This window comes from Eucyclogobius newberryi, unplaced genomic scaffold (genome assembly GCF_026437365.1).
Source record: "Eucyclogobius newberryi isolate DKJ021-1_F unplaced genomic scaffold, fEucNew1.0.hap1 SCAF_18, whole genome shotgun sequence".
Taxonomy (NCBI): Eukaryota; Metazoa; Chordata; class Actinopteri; order Gobiiformes; family Gobiidae; genus Eucyclogobius; species Eucyclogobius newberryi.
The window spans coordinates 22,206,500-22,223,475 of record NW_027315812.1 but is presented as its reverse complement, the minus strand read 5'-3'; the positions used below and the strand labels follow the sequence as shown (position 1 = coordinate 22,223,475).

General features: G+C 42.2%; 1 protein-coding gene across 1 annotated transcript; it reads left to right on the top strand.

The window, feature by feature from the left end:
- Positions 1-5,209: 5,209 nt before the first annotated feature.
- Positions 5,210-16,350, top strand: topbp1 (DNA topoisomerase II binding protein 1). Its single transcript, XM_072451083.1, has 27 exons — positions 5,210-5,491; positions 5,555-5,689; positions 5,764-5,907; positions 6,663-6,844; positions 6,914-7,107; positions 7,178-7,354; positions 7,429-7,604; positions 7,979-8,142; positions 8,216-8,451; positions 9,287-9,603; positions 9,683-9,855; positions 10,412-10,623; positions 10,693-11,015; positions 11,095-11,274; positions 11,635-11,744; positions 11,819-11,942; positions 12,027-12,164; positions 12,243-12,330; positions 12,401-12,587; positions 13,808-14,034; positions 14,114-14,253; positions 14,345-14,432; positions 14,923-15,086; positions 15,168-15,296; positions 15,686-15,775; positions 15,882-16,043; positions 16,135-16,350. The coding sequence occupies exons 1-27, from the start codon at positions 5,405-5,407 to the stop codon at positions 16,255-16,257; spliced, it is 4,470 nt and encodes a 1,489-aa protein (XP_072307184.1). The 5' UTR covers positions 5,210-5,404; the 3' UTR covers positions 16,258-16,350.
- Positions 16,351-16,976: the final 626 nt, after the last annotated feature.

Here is a 16,976-nt window from a genome sequence, read left to right as displayed (position 1 = left end):
CAAATGCAGAGGACAGATTTCCATGTCGTTTGTGCAGAGTACGTGCATTGTCAGTGCCCAGTCTTTTCAAACTTTCTGCATTGGATAAATGCAAAGGGTTTTATTTCTTAACATGGATTTTCTCTTTTTTGGGTCCTTTGAAAAGAGCCTACTAGATTTTGTCCATTGTGTTTTGTGAATGTCATACTTTCATTTGCATCAATTTGCCATTATAAATACAATGTTACTTCAATATGGCATTACAATGTAGGCTAAGTAGGTAAGGCCATCTGGCCAAAGTCAGATTTTTCGGGAAGGTAAGCCATGGTGAGAGGGCAGTTTTAATAGATCCATGAATGCAATTTGTACATTTTGGGTTATTTGTGTGACTGTTGTTGCTTGTTCCCTCTGAAGCCTGTTCCATTAGCCGTGCTTTCGGGCTGAGGCGGGACACTTGCCTTGCAAGAACCTAGGCTTTGGGAAACACCCTATGTGTAAATTCATTTTTGAAAACTGGGAGGATTTCCAGAGCAATGTCATCTTGAATGCAGGAAAATAGAACAATAGAACAACTAACAGTCTAAATACAACTTTGGTAATGCCTTACATAACATGGTAACAAGCTTAAAGTCCATTGTGAACAATGCTGCACGACTCCAGTAAGATGGGGTTTTTCAAACAGTGAAGCAAGGAAGTATTCAAACCTTTCTAACTCATTTCTATAGCTCTCACAAATCCTTTGGCACTTCACTAGAATTCACATGCATGGATCTTTTGTCTATGAGCACAGCCAGATCAGCTTTTTATTTTTAGATCAACCTTTTCAGATACAAAAGTAAAGGTGTGTGTGTGTGTGTGTTTTGTTTTTTATTACAAATTTCTGCTTTTAAAAAAGTATTAGGAAATTATTATTATTTTTAAAGTTGGGTACTCCAGCTTTAAAGTTCACAAATATTCACCCTATTTGCTGTGAATATTTCAATACCAAAAATTACAAACAAATTACCAGTAGAGGTTTGTACAAGAAAAAAAAGTAAGGGGTTTTATTAAAAGAAAGACTGAAGAACTTTTTGAGTGGGAATAAATTAAGAAGGTAACACCAAGTAAAGAAGTAATAATTCAAAAAAATAGACTGAATAATAGTAGCAAGATTAAAAATGTATGGTTCTTATTCCTAGACAAGGAGAAAAACTGCTCTTTTTTTTGCATCTTTTCTTCGAATGGCCCAAAGTAAAAATAATTTATTCAACAAAAACAATTCCATCAATCAATTTAGAAAATCAAAATATAATCACATACTTCACACATAAAAATAAAAAAATAGAATCTTGCCATACTTCTTGGAAAAGTCCACACACATAAGGTTAAATTCCATCCATCCATCCATTTTCTACCGCTTGTTCCCTTTCGGGGTCGCGGGTGACTGGAGCCTATCCCAGTGACTTCATTCCTCAAATATAATATAAAATATAGCCGCAAGCGGCAATGATCGGCCCTCGCCACGCCGCCGCCACACCGCCGCCACGCCGCAAGAGGAGGGGGCGCTAACGCGCCCCAATTGTCCTTTTATTACGCTAAACATAACTAAACATTTAACCTCCATATAAAATCTGTAGGGGGCGCTGTGGCGCCAAATGAATTTATTTCACTTCAAGTAGGTTTAGGACAAAGAGTTTAACAACTGATTCTAATTTGACGCAATTCGGACTTTATCTGCGCAAACGGCAGAAATGTTAAATTTGGGAGATTTCTGAAATTCTAGCTAAAGTTTGCGGCTTTGCCGCACAGAGACCGTGACAGGTATCAATGTAATTTGGATAACTTTTGATGTCCCACTCCTCAGTAGCATTTTCACCAAATTTCAGCTTTTTAGGGCCAACGCCCTGGGAGGAGTTCGTAAAAGTACGACGTTTGGAAAAACTCCGAAGTCATGTTTAGCCATTTTTGAAGCAATATGGCCGACATTTGGTTCGGGGGACGGCGTTGCCGTAATAATATTTTTTACTTCTCTTGTCACCATCTACCTCTGCGCCAAATTTCATGATTCTACGATCAGATTTTTTTTGGGTCATTTCCCATCTCTCAATGCATTTTTGGTACATTTGGTGGCGCTGACGCGCCACTTTTTTTTATTTTAGAAAAGGGAAATAGCCAGAATGTAGAGAGGCACGATTTTTAGAGGTGTGCAAATTTTTGTGACTTTTCATCAATGTTCACTGGGTGAAAAATAGGGGGGTTGGTCCCGAGAAGAAGAAGAAAGAAAGAAAGAAAGAATTAAAGCCGCAAGCGGCATCCAACGGCCCTCGCGGGCCGCCGGCCTTCCGACTCTGCTCTCTGCATTTTACAGAGATGGCGCTAACGCAATTGTCTAAGAACTAAGACAGCGACACATTGGACATGTACAATGCTGTGCTTAACCAGTGCAAATGAACACAAATGTCGGTCAAATGTGCAGCTCCAGCGCACAGAGACCGTGACACTTGGAATAAAAATATGGATAACTTTTGATGCTCCGCTTGTGTAAATTATTTTTCCCAAATATGAGCTTGATCGAGCTATTGCCCACAGAGGAGTTCATTAAAGTGTGAAGCATAAATGTGAACATTTCAAGGATTTGGCGTTTTTCCCATCTGTGACAGTATATTTGCAGCTCCACGGCACAGAGACCGTAGCACTTAAAATCAAAATATGGATAACTTTTGATGCCCCATTTGTGTAGATGATTTCCCCAAATATGAGCTTGATCGGGCAATCGGCCTAGGAGGAGTTGGTGAAAGTGTGAGGCGTGAAAATGTGGTCATTTTAGAGATTTCGCTGTTTTCCCATTTCTGACATATATTTGCGGGTCCGCCACACAGAGACCGTAGCACTTAGAATCAAAATATGGGTAAGTTTTGATGCCCCGCTTGTGTAGATGATTTTCCCCAAATATGAGCTTGATCGGACAATCGCCCTAGGAGGAGTTTGTTAAAGTGTGAAGTGTAAAAATGTGGTGATTTGAGCAATTCTACGATTTTCCCATAAGGATATCATGGGATGTTTCTGTCAACGCTACGGTTACGCCGTACAAAATATGACTTTGGCTCTCATACTTGTATGATCAGGATGGCAAATTAGAATTTAGTGCAAAATGTCATGTCATTTGGAAAAACTCTATTGTTTATAGGCCACTCTGAAGGCCAAATAGTCAGAATTCTGGGAAACGTTTGCGGCTCCGTCGCACAGAGACCGTAAAAGTTATCCTTAAAATTTGGATAACTTTAGATGCCCCACTTGTCTAGAGGACGTACACCGATTTTGAGGTTGGTGGGCAAAACGCACTAGGAGGAGTTCGTTGAAGTGTAAAACATAAAAATGTGGTAATTTGAGAGATTTTGCGGTTTTCCCATAGGGATAACATGGGAGGTTTCTGTCATCGCTACGACTACGCCGTAAAAATTTAGGCATTTTTGTGATTGGCTTTTGTGATCGGGACGGCAAAATAGAATTTTGGGTAAAGTTTAGACAATTTTGGTAAAACTAATTTTTGACCTTCAATGTTATTTTAAAGGTCACTCTGTAGGGGGCGCTATCGCGGCCATTTCAATTTTGTCAGCCTAAACTGGTCCAAACTAGAAAGTTTAACAACTGATTCAAATTTGGTCCTAATCGGACTGGTTTTGATCAAATGGGAGCAATTTTTAGATCTGCAATATTCCAAAATAAGTTGTCCAACTTTGCGGCTGCGCCGCACACAGACCGTTAAAGGTATCTCAAAAAATTGAATAACTTTAGATGCCCCACTTGTCCAGAGGACGTACGCCGATTTTGAAGTTGGTGGGCAAAACGCCCTAGGAGGAGTTCGTCAAAGTTTGACGTGAACAAAATGACTAACACAGCGTATTTTCATTTTCAAAGGAAGATGGCAGCCATAGGGTAAGTCTGGGGGCGTGGCCACAATGATTTTTTTTGTTCGTCCTCACGAGAGGAATGCGTGTCCCGAATTTCGTAGCTTTACGCCAAAGTTGACCTCGGGGCGTCTCCCATAGGCGCAATGTATTTTGACTTTTGTCGGTGGCGCTGTCGCGCCATTTTTTAACGAAAAAAAAAATGGCCCAGAAAAAATCAAATTTTTCGCCGATTCTGAATTTTGGGCAAAGTTTGGTGAGTTTTTGAGCATGTTCAGGGGGTCAAATTAGAGATCAAAAAGCATGTTTGGTCAGACAGTTGCAACGCTGCCTTCGGCAGCGTTGCGGGAGCAATAGGCCCTCCGCCCTGCTGGGGCTCGGGCCTAATAATATTCCGATGCGAAAACAATGTTTCCCATTTTTCAAATATCATAAACTATACATTTTCGGAAAGCGCTCGCGCTTTCCTACCTCATGGTGTGGGTCCCTGGTCACTGACGGGTACTTTCGATAATTTTGAGTGGGCTCCGCCCACTTTATGTTTTTGGCCCTCTATACAGTAATAATGTTCAATTTTTGCATTACATGCTTATATGCACGGAACATGCAAGAGATGGGGAACGTATTCGTGAGCTACTTAGCGCAAATGAGTGCTTTATATGGGGATGACGACCTGGGGATGACGACCGCGAAGCTCGTTTAGTGCGAACTTTTGCACGGGCTTCGCCCGTTTACAACGGTAATGTTCCATTTTCCTACAACTAATTAGTATGCACGGGGCGTGCATGAGTGGAGGAGTGCGTTAGTGAGTGTTTGGAAGTGGGCGAGCGCTTCGCGCTCGATTTCGTGCGCACTACGTGCGCACTTTCGCAGCCGTGCTTCGCACGGCCTTACGAGATTAATAGGCCTCTCGCCAGCTTGTGGCGCTCGGGCCTAATTACAGTTTTTTTCCCCTGCAAGTATATAGTATACAGATAAAAATAAATGATAGCTCTTGTGTATTGTATTTCGGAACATCTTACCTTAATTTTCCTTATGGTGTGTTTTACTTTATGTTCTTTATTGTACATTGGATGTATTTACTTTGCCCCCGAACAAAGCGGGCGACAGAATGGATGGCTGCATTTTCTACACGGACTTATTTCCTTGACACACCGGAAATTATGGTGTTGGCGCGAATAATAACAAATTGTCCAGACATTTGTCAAGTTTTTACTGCGTTACAACAGGTTTATTTTCCGTTTTAACTTCTTAGAAGCTCGTAACGATTAGCTCACACATTTCGCTATTCCAGATTTCCGTACGACTTTTTAAATGCGATGTAGCTATAGTTTTTCTTCACTAAGCGCTTTCGCCAACAAATGGAATGACCTGACAGGCACAAATACCTTACATGGATATTTCCCCAATGGAGGTCCAATATCTCTACTTCTAGCGTATTATTCGTATTTAAATAATGTGGAGTATTCTCTTATTTCAGACTAGAAATCTATGGTTCCCTCGGTTTTACATTGTGATCCACAAGCTTTAGGAAAACCATGTCGAAGTCAAACAGTGAGTGCTTCATTGTGAAGTTTGTGGAGAATAATGGCGAAAAGACGGAGTATGCTGCCAAAGCTTATGAAGTAAGAGCATCATTTGCATCCTGTGCTGTCATTCGCTGATGTTTGGACTATCTGGTGTTTCAGGCCATTTTTGAGCTGCAGTCTGAGAAGCACTTGAAAACCATTGATGAACATGAAGTTTTACAAATGGACCAGAAAGACAAGTCATTATTTGTCTTCAGCAGTTTCTCCTCCCCAGCATTTTTGCACTGCAAAAAGGTATGAATCCTTTATATTTTAGCCAATTGGAATGCTTTTATTGACGAACCTCATTATTGACTGTCCTTCTGTAGCTGGGATGCAGAGTTGTGAGTCCACTGGTGGTGCTGTACTGCCTGCAGCAGCAGCGCTGTGTTCCCAAGGCAGAGACACCTGTCTACAGCATGGCCATGGCAGATGTCACCATTTCTTGCACCAGTCTGGAAAAAGCAATGCGGGTAGATTCACCAACACTTAGAAGTGGGAGATATGTAAAAGGAAAAAAATATATTGGTGCTTGCCAGTGATGCAGTAGTTAAGGGCATTATATGTGTGTGGTTGCTATCATTGTGGCAAGGGTTTGCTTCCTGGCTTTGACCATTTGCTGAATTTTCTGCCCCATTTCACGCTACAACTGTCCTATCTTATAAACCCTCAGGTCAGAAAAACATAAAAAAAAGTGGATACTGTCACAATTGTTGTTTTAGAGATTTTCAAATTTAGAATATTGACTATATATAATCTATAATTAAACTATTAAAAATGATCTCTAAAAGAAACTGACACATCTAGTGTAATCTCCCACACAAGGCCAAAGCATTTCAATAGTTCTGCCCATTTCTGGTTAATTTTATGTGATTATCATCCACCCCTACCAACACTAAACTTCAACCATTGCTTTTGTTTGTTTTAATCATGGTCATGATGACCAACAGGTTAAAGGTTGAATGGACGATTTTAGACAGTTAAAGACAGTTCGAGCTGAATCAGAAGAAGACGGAAATCTATGGGAGATGAGAGATGCGATGCGAGCCGTCGCACTAATAAACAAACGCACGTGTGTGTTGTATCAGTACGCACGGGGGAGTGCGCATGCGCACTTCCGCCTGAGTTCTCAAATCGCCGAAAAATCGTCCATTGCGCCTTCAATTAACTGACCAGCTACTGAAATGTCAAAATTGTTGAAATATAACTTGTTGTTTTCTCACTACAGAAGGAGGTTATGGAATTGGTACAGCTCATGGGCGGACGCGTGTACCTGGACCTAAATGTCTCTGTGACACATCTCATCGCAGGAGAAGTGGGGTCTAAAAAGTACCTTGTGGCTGCAAGCCTTGGAAAACCCATTCTTCTGCCCAAGTGGGTGAAGGTCTGCTGGGAGAAGTCACAGAACAGGTCTTTACATATGGTACATGTTCTATAGTCCTCTCTGTACTTTGTGACTAACCTCTGGTGTGTCCACAGTCTCTTCAGGTACACTGACCTGGCCACAGACGAGTACTTGTGCCCGGTGCTGCAGGGCTGTACGGTGTGTGTCACAGGCCTCTCCAGCGCTGAGCGTAAAGAGGTGCAGCGTCTCTGCGAGCAGCACGGAGCCACATACACCGGCCAGCTCAAGATGAACGAGTGCACCCATCTCATCGTTAGTGAACCATCAGGTATAATCCATCACTATTAAAACATGATGTTTTTCCAATTGTCTTTTCAACTTAATTTTTCTGTTTTTAGGTCAGAAGTATGAGTGTGCGAGGAAATGGAACGTGTATTGCGTGTCTTTGCATTGGTTGTTTGACAGCATCGAGAAGGGCTTTTGTCAAGGTGAGAGTCAGTACACTGTGGAGCGCAATGCAGCAAAGAGCACCCGACCACACACTTCAACTCCTACAGGCAGCAATAAGAAACCGGGTGAGTCACGCTCCACACATTCACCAACATATGTCAACCTTCCTTTTTTATTAAGTACACTTTTTCTTATCCAGAAGGTCCATCACTGCTCGGGCTGAGCCACATCTCTGTCAACGCGAGCATGACAATAAATGATACTGCCCTCACAAATTTCTCAAATGTGACCATGAGCAGACTGGAGGCTCCAGACCCCGTCGACAGCTTTGACATCACTGTGTGTCCGGCTGATGATGTTCTCGATGGCTGTAAGGTAGATTCAAAACTGCTTAGCAATATTTTTGTCTTTGTTTTAAGCACAATTGCACAAAGTGATAATATGTAAGTGAGACTGCACAGGACAATGCTGTGTCAATAGTTTTGATGCTCAGCTGTATTCTGGTCTCACAAACATAACTTACTGTTAATGGTTCATGATAATATACTGTGTAATGAACAGTAGAAGCCTTTACAGGATGTTATGATGAGTCAAAAACATTTACACATTGCGCACTTACTATGACATTGACAATCTAAACACATCTCAGCCAGCAGCATAAATGCTTGGTGTATTTTGCTAAGTTCTAGATTTAATTTAATAGACAATATTTTGGTGTTCAGTTGCCTTTACTTAGATTTCTCTTGCAGCTTTATCTATGCGGCTTTCCTGGAAAGAAATTAGAAAAACTGCGACGTCTTGTTAATTCTGCTGGAGGTCTACGGTTCAACCAGCCCAGCGAGGAGCTCACACACGTGGTCATGGGGGAGCTGGACACGGACCTGAAGAATTTTGTCTCCAGAGCCTCTCACAGGTCCGGTGTTCGCTTTAAGGATGTCATCAGAGTGCGTAGTGTGACTGATGACTAAACTTTATTGTGTTCACAGGCCCCATGTTGTCACAGTTCAATGGGTGCTGGAAAGTTTCTCTAAAGGTAGCCTGCTCCCAGAGACGAACTACATGCACCCTGAATGTCTGCCCCCTGCCCCACCTGCTGTCACACGCCTCACCCCTCCATCGCGCCTCTCTCTGGTCCCACCTGCTGCTAGTCCTGACACTCCCCGACAGAAGAGGGCAGACGAGGACCTGCTTTCACAATATATGGATGATGATCCCACAGTAGGTACGTCTCACATCCTGGCCACCGAAACATTTTCATTTCACTAGTCCTTGTTTGTATGAGTTGAGAAGAGAGTCAGTAAATTACACTATAGTATAAATAGTGTAAATATAGTATCAAAGGGGCAGAATATCTAAAAAAATAAAATAATTCCCATATGAACTTGTGCTTAGAAATGGGAATTTTGCAAAAAGAAGACAATTCCATCAATCACAAAACCTTTTTTTAGATCCATGCCTTACTTTTCAAACAAATATATTTTTGGGTTTTCTTTCCTGTTTCCTGGCATTGTTTTCAAGAGCACATGTTATATAAGCCCCATTCACTCTTAAACCCATAAACCATGTGAAACTATAAAAACAGCTTTACTGCAAGTGAAGGTTTTTTGAAGGTTTTACAGTGCGTCATAACCTTGCTAGGTCTCAGTGTTCAGTTTAGTCGAGTCATTTATTGTGTGCGTTACCCAAAAGAAATGATCAGCTATGCTCTGATGTGACTGATCCTGATAAATACTATGCTTATTGGCCCGGATTCCTAAAACGTCTTCCTCAACAAACCCTAATTGTCATAATTCTCTCCCGGTTATTATTTTGAAAGCACAGATTTTGAAGTGCATTTGCATAAAGTCAGATTGTTATGTTTCTGTACATCACTCCTTGTTAAGAGACTACTTACAACAGTGTTAATGCCCTTTTCATTTTCCTGTGAATTCGCATGAAAAATGTCCCACTATCCTGAAATGTTGCTATGCTTAATATAATTGTATTGGTATGTTTTAGGTAGAACTCTTATCATATATAAAAGTCCAATAAACCTGAAAATGTTTTTTTTTGTATAGTTGACTTGCCTCCTCCGGATCCAGACACCAGCAGGAGGTCTGTGAGCACACCCGGCCTACAGAGAGATCCCTGGGTCAAAAACCAGAGCGTGAGACAAGAGACGAGCTCCACAGAAGCGGGGCTGTTCGGGGGGGCTCTGTTCCTCCTGGGGGGCTTCGGAGCGGAGGCGGAGGCGCAGCTCTCTCAGCTCGTGACAGAAAACGGAGGCAAAGTGGTGACGGGGCGGACGCGGGCAGTGGCTGAGTACGCTGTGGTGCCACTGCTGGGCTGCTCCGTGGAGGCCACCGTGGACGAGGTGGTCACTGATACATGGCTGGTGAGAGAGATTTTACACTGTAACTAACTATTTCAATGTATTTGAACAATGTACATTTATTCATTTATTTTTTGTTCAGGCCATGTGTGTGGAAAAGGAGTGTCTCTTGGATATTTTCTCAAATCCTCTCTTTACTCCTGTGCCTGTGATGGAGGGACGTCTGCCTCTGAACAACTGTGTTCTTTCAGTCAGCCAGTTCACAGGGGCAGAGCGGGAGTCCTTGGTGGAACTAGCCAAACATCTTGGAGCAACGTGAGACTTCTACATTTTTATATTGCTACTTTAGTAGATTGGGAATATTAAAGTTGGTTGTACCAGATTTTTACAATTCTAAAAATGTGGAAAAACAGAAGTAGTTCATGTTAAAGCAGACATATTATGCATTTTTCAGCTACTTAGTATTGAACTATACCATAAGTAGATCATCATTTGCCTCATTGATTCTAAACCGCTTAAGAAACTGGTTCATTCACTTCAGCGCTGATGAGCATGGACTCTTTTTTACATGACTGCGTGACATTTTGGAACCCTAAATATTATTCACTGCAATGTGGTTTCGAGTGTTTTTTACAACTTTCAGAGCCCAGAGCGGATTTTACCATCACAGTAAAGATAACAAACATTAGCATAAAAGATAACTGTCCATAATTGGATCCAGACGGCACACAGCCATCTTATTTTGACCCTAAGAGCTGCTTTTACAATACATTGTACTGGGGCAAAACAGATTTTACTTTTTAAATTGAGTACAGCCCCTTTTTAAGAGTTATTTCTGGGTTTAACTTGACCATATTATTTATTCTTTTAGTGTCCAGGATTACTTTGTGCGCCTAGCTAACCTGAAGAAAGGCATGCAGGCCAGCACTCACCTGGTGCTGCAAACACCAGACGGCACTAAGTACCAGGCCGCGCAGAAGTGGGGTCTCCCTGCAGTCACCATGAACTGGCTCCTGGAATCTGCTCGGACAGGACAGAAGGCGAAGGAAGAGCGTTACTTTGTGGACCGCCCTCCTTCTCCAGGTACGGGGGAAAAAAAACTATTGTAGAATCTTAAGAGCTTCAAATGACACAATCTTTCTTCTATCACAGAGAGGGATGAGGAGAGCTTCATCATTGGTTCCCAGAAGATCGGCATGCTTCCTCCTCCTCCTTTAAGTAGCACCTCTCCTGAAATCCCTTTACTGGGCCCACAGACGGGGAAAGCGGTAACGCCACTAGATTTGGGACGTTTTCGGAGTAAAACAATGCGCTCCGGTTTAGAAGACTCCAAACAAAGTGAAAATGAGAAGAACTCTATCCCGGCGCAGGAGACGAGCTGGAGGAACCAACTTCGAAAGGAGCCATCTCTGCAGCTCGACACGCCGTCCCGCTTCCTCAACAGAGTCACAACAAAGCCATCGTTTAATGTCAAGGTCAGGACCAATCAAAATTCGAATCCCCATAGTTTACAGGCATTATTCAATGTCTTTTTCCTAATATATTTGTATCCAGGATGGACTAGGAGCTCTGGACACACCTGGTGGAAAGCCCGTTCCCGGAGAAAAGCCGGAGACTCCCCTCACTGACGTCATCAACAGGAACCTCAAAGTGGCTCTGGCCAATAGTTCACGCACAGAGCAGGAGCTGTCTGCGAGCCCTCAGCTAAACCACGCCGCTGCTAAGGAGGCACAGGTCTCATTCATATTGCTAAGACATGATTTCTTCTATTGTTAAAATTGTAGAAATGTTATGTTCTGCACATAGTAGGAAGAGATTCATTTTATTTCAATAAATGTAATTGTGGCGTGTGATTTAAAGCCAAGATTGATGGTGTCTTGTCAGATCAATCAACTAAGATGCATATATAGTTTTTTTAATTTCGTTTATCTATTATTTATTTAGGCAAACCAATGTACTAGACATTTTTACACATACCACCCATACCCACACATATACATTAATTCATGTAGCAAATCTCGAATTCCAGAGAACTGACTCAAAAATCCATATAGTATTTCATATTTTGTATGTTTACATCAATCCTAGATCCAGGAAAAGGAAGTCAGTCCCCTTGCTGGTGTTGTGGTCTGTGTGGGGAAAAAGTTAAGCAAAATGCAGAGTGAACTGAACGCCATTGCTGCTTCTCTTGGAGCTGACTTCAGGTATATTTCCCTTTTGGTTACTCAGAGTTTGAAGTATTATTCGAGCTACACTGTACATCTTTGTCCTTTTCCAGGTGGGCCTGTGACGACACAGTGACACACTACATTTACCAAGGCCGAGTCGGGGACAATACTCGAGAATACAGAGCTGTGAAGGAGAAAGGCCTGCATGTCGTCTCCCACCATTGGCTCCAAGCTGTAGGATTACAAGTCTTATCTATGCTGTTTATGAATTACGAATTCTGAAAAGCTCCAGAAATGAAATGATTTGTTTGTATTCAGTGTGCAGAGGAGCAGAAGCATGTGGCCGAGTCTCTTTATCCCTTCACCTTTAATCCCAAGATGAGCCTGAACCTCAGCCAGGTCCCTTGCAACACACAGCGGTCGCCAGCCAAACTCAACCAACCACTGCACAGCAAGGTACAGGGAGTGGAAAGGCATTCTGAATAATGAATTAGGACGTTATTGTTAAATCAATGCCTTCCTTTGTTTGTTTAGGTTGAACACAGCACTACAGCGGACACTACAGCTCGTCGGCTCAGTGACGGCAGCGTGGAACAAGAGGACCAAGATTCAACCAAAACTGGTGCTTAAACATATTCTACTGCTTCATTTTCCGTTTTTAACTTGAATAAACCTGTTATTTTTCCTTTTAGATAATGGTGAAACTGTGGAGATGAGAGAAAGTTTGCAAAGGCAGCTACAGGAGATAATGTCCGCCACCAAGTTAACAACAGCCAGGCGCGCCTCAGTCAGACTGACGAGGAAGGGGTCTTTTGGAGCCGACTCGGGGCCTCAGACTCCTGGAAGAACTGGAAGTAGACGCACTTTGGAAGCTCTGAGGTATTCACACTGAAATTATTGCAATTGAATCGAAATCACGATTTGAATGTGTGCAATTGGCAAATAAAAGTTTTATTTCAGTAACGGAACGCCTATCTTGTCCTAAGATGTACCTAAATGCATGTTATTCTTGTTTGGTCAGTTGTTTTTGTTACAGTTAAATACATTTACAATACAGTCTGAGAGCGGTCAGACAAGTTGAAATTGTTTTTCCAACATTTTCAGCTCTAATTCAGACCCTTAAGATGTTTTATTATAATGCTTTGCTGATAAAACAGTCAGAACTATAAAAACAAATACGCAATAAATCATGTGAACAAAAGAAACGACTCACGGAGTGTTAAAACCCAGAGAATAAAAATGGGTCTTAAGACGAGCCATAACACTCCAATGTGGGGAGTTTATATGTTTGGAACAATTTATATGTGGGGAACAGTTTATATGTGGGGAACAGTTTATATGTGGGGAACAGTTTATATGTGGGGGGACAGTTTATATGTGGGGAACAGTTTATATGTGGGGAACAGTTTATATGTGGGGAACAGTTTATATGTGGGGGGACAGTTTATATGTGGGGAACAGTTTATATGTGGGGAACAGTTTATATGTGGGGGGACAGTTTATATGTGGGGGGACAGTTTATATGTGGGGGGACAGTTTATATGTGGGGAACAGTTTATATGTGGGGAACAGTTTATATGTGGGGAACAGTTTATATGTGGGGAACAGTTTATATGTGGGGAACAGTTTATATGTGGGGAACAGTTTATATGTGGGGAACAGTTTATATGTGGGGAACAGTTTATATGTGGGGAACAGTTTATATGTGGGGAACAGTTTATATGTGGGGAACAGTTTATATGTGGGGAACAGTTTATATGTGGGGAACAGTTTATATGTGGGGAACAGTTTATATGTGGGGAACAGTTTATATGTGGGGAACAGTTTATATGTGGGGAACAGTTTATATGTGGGGAACAGTTTATATGTGGGGAACAGTTTATATGTGGGGGGACAGTTTATATGTGGGGGGACAGTTTATATGTGGGGGGACAGTTTATATGTGGGGAACAGTTTATATGTGGGGAACAGTTTATATGTGGGGAACAGTTTATATGTGGGGAACAGTTTATATGTGGAGCGGCAGAGCTTTTCCAGAAATAATTTAAATGCATCTAAAATATAACTAAAATCTGTCTTATTCTTCACTTTTATTCCAGATTTTCCAGAGAAGCAACCATGGACATAAACACAGAGCCATCCCAGAGCGAGCAGATAGTCTGGGACGACCCCACGGCCCGAGAGGAGAGAGCCAAGCTGGCCGATAACCTCCAGTGGCCCGGGAGCCCTTCACAGTGTTCAGCGCCCTTAGCGGCCCCTCATCGCACCATCACAGAGGAGCCCCAGTTCAAGGACTCTATGACCGATTCTGAGCTGGTAGAGATGGGTAAGTCGAGTCAAATGCCGCCCATCACTAAATGTCATTTGTCACGGGAATTCAGAACAGATTTTAACTTCATTCACAGCCGCCATTGACGTCATCGACCAAGAACTGGGTCAAAGGGTCCGAGTACCAGAGCAGCAGCCACAAAACGATCTCCTCACGCCAGAAGCCCCCAGCATCGCCTTCCCCCTCGGCAATCCCCCCGTAGCTCCAGAGCCACAGGTTAAATGCAAATGAAGGGCCAGCTGAGAAATTGTATTGTGTCATGTTTGGTCACAGTTTGTCAAATAAATGTGCAAATGTTTGTTGTCAGGAGAAGGAGAAGGCGCCACCATGTTTTCAGATGTCCTCCCTCAGTCCTCAAGAGCGCATCGATTACAGTCATCTCATAGAAGAGCTGGGTAAGACAGTGCTGTGAAGAAAGAAAACCTTTTGAAATCACTAAACATTTTATCCACTTAACAGTCATTTAATTTTATGCTTTAAAGGGTCTAAATCAATTGTAATGCTTTTAACCTTTTTATAACGTGTTTCCTAATCGTACTGCAAGTTGTATTTTGACACTCCGATTGACACATGTAGGTTCTAAAATGTCACGTAGCCACTTCTCAAAAATAAAACCATGTAAATGAAACTCCACTGCTTGTTATGGCGAAACGTCACTTTGAAGAGGCGGGGCTTATCAGTTCTGTAGTTTTGAACAGGAAGTCCGTCAATCTGTTGGCTGTTTAAGATCAGTATTTCAGTTTACAATGAACAAAATGTAACGTAATCATCTGCTTATGTCTTAGTTAAATACTAAGTGCCTGGGAAAAGGAAAAAGTAGTACGTCTCCTTTTAATGGCATTGTTTGTCGAGTGCGTTACGGTACTTTAAATGGACTTTTTCCAGGTGGTGTGGTTCTGGACAAGCAGTCGTTCGACCCCAGCTGCACCCACATAATCGTAGGCACCCCTCTTAGGAATGAGAAGTATCTTGCAGCAATGGCCTCTGGGAAGTGGATCCTGCACCGCTCGTATCTGGAGGCTTGTCGATCTGTGGGTCACTTCATAGAGGTCGGTTACTTACTTGGATCTTTTTTTTTTATTTTTTTACACTTCAAGACAATCCCAGAACACTTTTGTATCTCTTTTCAGGAGGAGAACTATGAATGGGGCAGTAGTTCCATTCTCAGCGCGTTGCCCTCCATCACGTCGCAGCAGAAGAGGCTGGCGCTCGCCGCTATGCGCTGGAGAAAAGCTCTGCAAGGGCGCTCTGATCACCAGGTACAGAAACTGAACACGCTAATTCACTTACTGTGTGCTGACATTAGAGAAGCGATGTCACAATATCAAATTTTAGTGTTACAATTATCGAGAAGAATCATCACGATTTAACATTTTTTCACAATTATTGATACTGAGACTTAACAACTTTCAATTAGTCTAATCGATCACTACAATCTCTTGTAAATAAAAGTTAATGTGACAGAAACGGACAAAGATAAACACTTTTACATTCAGGTTTACCGTTTAGAGTACAGATTGAATTGAAAGAACTTAAATTTGCTTCTAAAAGGGTGACGATGGTTATTTTTTAGTAGTTAATAGTTTTAGTTCTTCCTCAATGAACTGAATAATCTTGCCCCATCCCTTAAGTACATTGTATGCTTCAGGGATCTTTCAGTGGTTGGACAGTGATGCTGAACATCGACCAGAGCAGGGACACCGGCTTTAGGCGCTTACTGCAGTCTGGAGGGGCAAAGGTGAAGGCCGGCTCGTCTTTACCTGGCAAATCATAGTCTTTTCACAATCCAGCCTTTCAAATCCCATTTAACATCTAACATTGAATCAACTTTCTTTTAATTCCAGGTGCTGCCCAGTCCTTCTCCTTCTTTGTTCAAGGAGACCACACATCTGTTTGCAGACTTCAGCCGCCTGAAGCCTGGAGACTTCAGAGTGGACATGACTGAGGCCTCTGCTCAAGGCGTGACATGTCTGAAGCCAGAATACATCGCAGACTATCTCATGCAGGTCAGTCTTGTCATCGTTATCATATTCATTCTTTACATTTTTTGTGTGTTTTTGATTATTTTACAAACTGCGTATTTCATCCTTCCTATAGGATCCAGCCCCACCTATCACACTGTACTACCTGACCGATGCTGAGGAAACCGGCAACACTCCTTCTCGCAAACGCAAAAACCCAGCAGAACATTCAAAGCTGAAAAAGAGCCGTTTGAACTGAATATGATGAATTAAATGCATTCCTTTAGAATTACTAGACAGACTATTTAAGGTTTTTACAGCATTTGAATTCAAATGTAAATAAATGTTTTGACGATTTGTATTTGATCTCCCTGGTTATTATGGATTGTGTGAATCTGTGACTTGAGTTTAAAAGTTGTTGAGTCATGTTTTGCGGTGGGCTGCAGTTCGTCGTGTTGCCTGATGAGGGCAGTATATTTCCACGTGGAACGCTTTCATTTGAACCAAGAGGAACAAACTCTGTAATGCAGTTTAACTTTACATTTATTGAGTATTGTATGAAAACCAAGCCAGTTATTCATAGTAGTTCATTAAAATTAAGACTTTTTCAGCGTAATTTGAATAGGTTGTCATCTTTCCTGCTTTGAGAGAAACTGCCCATGAGCTATCCAGGCCTTCTATTAGTTCCAAGTCTGGACATATGAACATAATACTCGTTTTTTACTCCTAATTTTAACAATCTGTGTCGGGATATTGTTGTATATTGTCGCGTTGAGGTGTTTTAATCAACAGGTGACTCGGAGGTATCGCCTGGCAGAGTCTGGCACGCGGCCCAACGCGCGTCGCGGGTTGGATGTCACCGCGCTCCTCTTCTCGAGCCGGGACAGCGTCTTATCTGCGTCTACGGGGAATTCTTATCTCATTAGAATTCCCCGTCCGTCCCGCTCCGTGATATTACAGTGGGTGGCACCGTGCGTC